Here is a 2,969-nt window from a genome sequence, read left to right on the forward strand (position 1 = left end):
TAGAAGCAACAAAAAAAAAATGCAAAAAAATACTTACTCTTGATCAAATTTCTTTCTCTTCACACCGTTGTGTTGAGGCTCGCGCTGAAGATCGATGGAAGGTTGTTGTTGCTTCATCGGAACCATCAAGCGAAACATCGTTGAGCTGTTCTTTGCGAAGAGGAGAAAGATCGACAACCCGTAGCACACAGGACGATCACAACGAGGGTGAATGACTNACTGACAGTACGGTTGCCATGTAGCGGTTTATATATCCCTCACATAAAATAATAAAGCGAATACCCCCACTCTCAACGCGCACACATACTATATCTACTCTGAATGAAGAGCGTGTTCATACTTTTCGAGTTGAGAAACTAGGGACTTTAAGTTGTATAAGATGTTTATATCCGGACAATGAATATCAATTAAACGCATATTAAAAGGTCCCGCAGAGTGCATGAAACTGGTGAATTCGCTGAACGCGAGATATCTCTCGGAGTACAGGAAGTACACAAAACCATCTGCATAACGGAAGGCCAACGACATACTCGGTGGAACTCCTGGAAACGTTAGTTTCAATTTGTTGTATTCCTTAATCCGCACGCTACAATCATCTACAACGGCCACAGAGTCGTTGTTGAATATGACGTAGGTGTGTCCCATAGAAGATTGAAACGTGGTGTTAATGACGGCATCACTAGGCAATCCAATCTCAGAGAAACTGCCCAGCCAACCGTCTTGCAATTGTAAACTAGGATAGGAAACCAAGTACACATAACCATCGGCGAAGAGCACGAGCTCGCCGGACGATTGTTGATAGGCCGCATCCAGCTTTGTAAAATTGGATGGGAGAAAGCGCAAATATTTTTTTAACAGATGTCGATAAATATGCGGGCCCCAGTTCGAAGAGGCTATATACACATATTTATCATACGCAATGATTGTAATAGTTTTCATCAAAAGTATTACATCAGGATTGCGCACTTCGCACACATGCCTAGGTGGTAGCGGCTTGGGTTTACGCGGCAATGACGGCTGCAGAGTCGTCGTTGTCGGTGCGACCGTTGGAGGGACAAATGTAGAGACCGGTAATAGTTCAGGTGCATTCGGGTTAGGTCCATAATGGTTTTGCACAGCCAGAACATCATCCAGGCTGAGCGTAACAGGCCACTGTTTAACAGGCACGAACGCGTACATTACCGAATTATCGTGTGGACTGTGCTCTATTCTTATAGCATGTCCGATTTCATGAGTCAGTGTGTGCAACAGATGATCCTTATTCCATGGATTTTCAGTGAGCTGCACATACCACTGTTCCTCATTGTCGATATGTATCTCAGAGACATGGTTGAGATCTCCGTTGGGATAATACGCGTGAGCGAGTACACCACTACGACCATCGAAGTCAAACGGACACATAGTATCCGAGTAATGCTTATCCCGCATAGTGTGCCGTCCACCTTTATATGAAATCACAATGTTAGGATTGTGCACGCTGCGTGTAAAAGTCAGCGATGAATTCGCTGCCCACAGAGCAAACGCAGTTTTCGCTATTTGTAGATTCGCTCTAGAAGCAAACAAAAAGTTCCATGTAAGATGTGCAGTCGGCCACTTGTGTATGTACTCCTTGTTCGAGTAACGCGTCTGGATGTCTCAAACTCCACAACGCGGTCTGTTCATTGTGCGCATCGTTTCCGCGTTTAATTCACCATTTATAGGTAGATTGTAGAATTCTTGAAAAAGCGAGACAGCGTGATTCAACGCGCTTTCGGAAATCAATAAGTTTTCGGTGTTAATCTCTAGGTAACCGTACTTACGTAGGAACGCGATAGCGGTCTCTCTTCCATCGACAACGCTTCTCTTTGTTGTATTTGTCATCGACCTCGTCAACGCGATCGACGTCGACGTCGCGAACGCGACGAAGAGCGCGAGAAACGTCAGCGACAACGCGAGCGACGTCATCGTCTTCGCGCGCGAACTGATATTAAATAACGGTTGATTGTCGCGCGGGTGGCGATCGAAGAAGGGAGGGCGCAACAATCGCAATAATTTACAGAACAAATAACACCAATGTAGTTGCAAAAAAAAATAAAAAAAGCTGTTGCGCGCACGGTAATATACATAATTAGTACAAGGAAAACCGCAACGCGCGTCAGACGGCTGCAGCGGAAGATTAGAATTTACAGAACAAAATAATAATACTAATGTAGTTGCAAATAAAAAAGCTGTTGCACACATGGTAATATATAATTAGTACAAGGAAAACCGCAACGCGCGCCAGACGGCTGCAGCGGAAGCGTCAAAACTCTGGAAGTCTTGAGACGTTTTATATAGAGTTGCATCCGGAAGTTGCGGCTGATCTCGCAAATCCAAGACGCGCGCTAAGAATAACGCATAGACATAATCAGAATGCAACGGATACTGCGAAGACGCTCTACTGTTCTCAGTACTGTTTCTAAGAGAAATAGTTCTGATTAGAACGTCCTGTAGGATGTGTAAATATCCCACAAAATGTGTCCAACCGCATAATGTTAATGAAATTAAGAATTCGTGGAAAACATGGTGCACATGCTGGGGATAAGCATCCGCTGCAACAAACTATAAAAAGGATAATGCATACAGAGCAAATAAGTAGAAAGTTATAAAAACACAGCAATGGATAGACTGGATGAGTGCGTCGACGCAGCGGACCGTATCGTGGCTGCCGCAGAAGCTCTGATATATAAGAGTAAACAGTTGGCCAAACATATCACAGAAATAAAGAAGATCAACCAAACGAATACAGAAAGCGGGAGAGGGTTCTTCTTCGTGATTACGCCGAATCCTATAGAAGAGGTGGTCCTGTTACAACAACTGTAAGTGGTAAAAAAAAAAGTAAATAAAGAAAACCAAGCAAATATAATGAATAACAGTACAATATATTGTTATCCCGTGGGATCTTTCGGATGCCGCGAGGAGGGACGTCGGGAAGATACCAGATTTTTGTT

The 2,969-nt window shown here is 43.8% G+C and overlaps 2 protein-coding genes across 2 annotated transcripts in view; one reads left to right on the forward strand and one right to left on the reverse strand.

Moving 5' to 3' along the window:
• Nucleotides 1-312: 312 nt before the first annotated feature.
• On the reverse strand, nucleotides 313-1,428 carry LOC109862219 (matrix metalloproteinase-14-like). Its single transcript, XM_020442209.1, has one exon. The coding sequence runs from the start codon at nucleotides 1,426-1,428 to the stop codon at nucleotides 313-315; it is 1,116 nt and encodes a 371-aa protein (XP_020297798.1).
• A 1,209-nt stretch (nucleotides 1,429-2,637) lies between these two features.
• The window catches only part of LOC109862220 (piggyBac transposable element-derived protein 4-like), a gene marked incomplete at its 3' end in the record, with an annotated part of 2,354 nt that continues 2,022 nt past the window's right edge, over nucleotides 2,638-2,969 (forward strand). The window contains exon 1 of the mRNA XM_020442210.1: nucleotides 2,638-2,837. Within this exon, the coding sequence (XP_020297799.1) occupies nucleotides 2,638-2,837 (200 nt within the window). The remainder of the gene's footprint in view (nucleotides 2,838-2,969) is intronic.

This window comes from Pseudomyrmex gracilis, unplaced genomic scaffold, assembly GCF_002006095.1.
Source record: "Pseudomyrmex gracilis isolate BER0280 unplaced genomic scaffold, ASM200609v1 scaffold_1508, whole genome shotgun sequence".
In the NCBI taxonomy this organism is placed as follows: Eukaryota; Metazoa; Arthropoda; class Insecta; order Hymenoptera; family Formicidae; genus Pseudomyrmex; species Pseudomyrmex gracilis.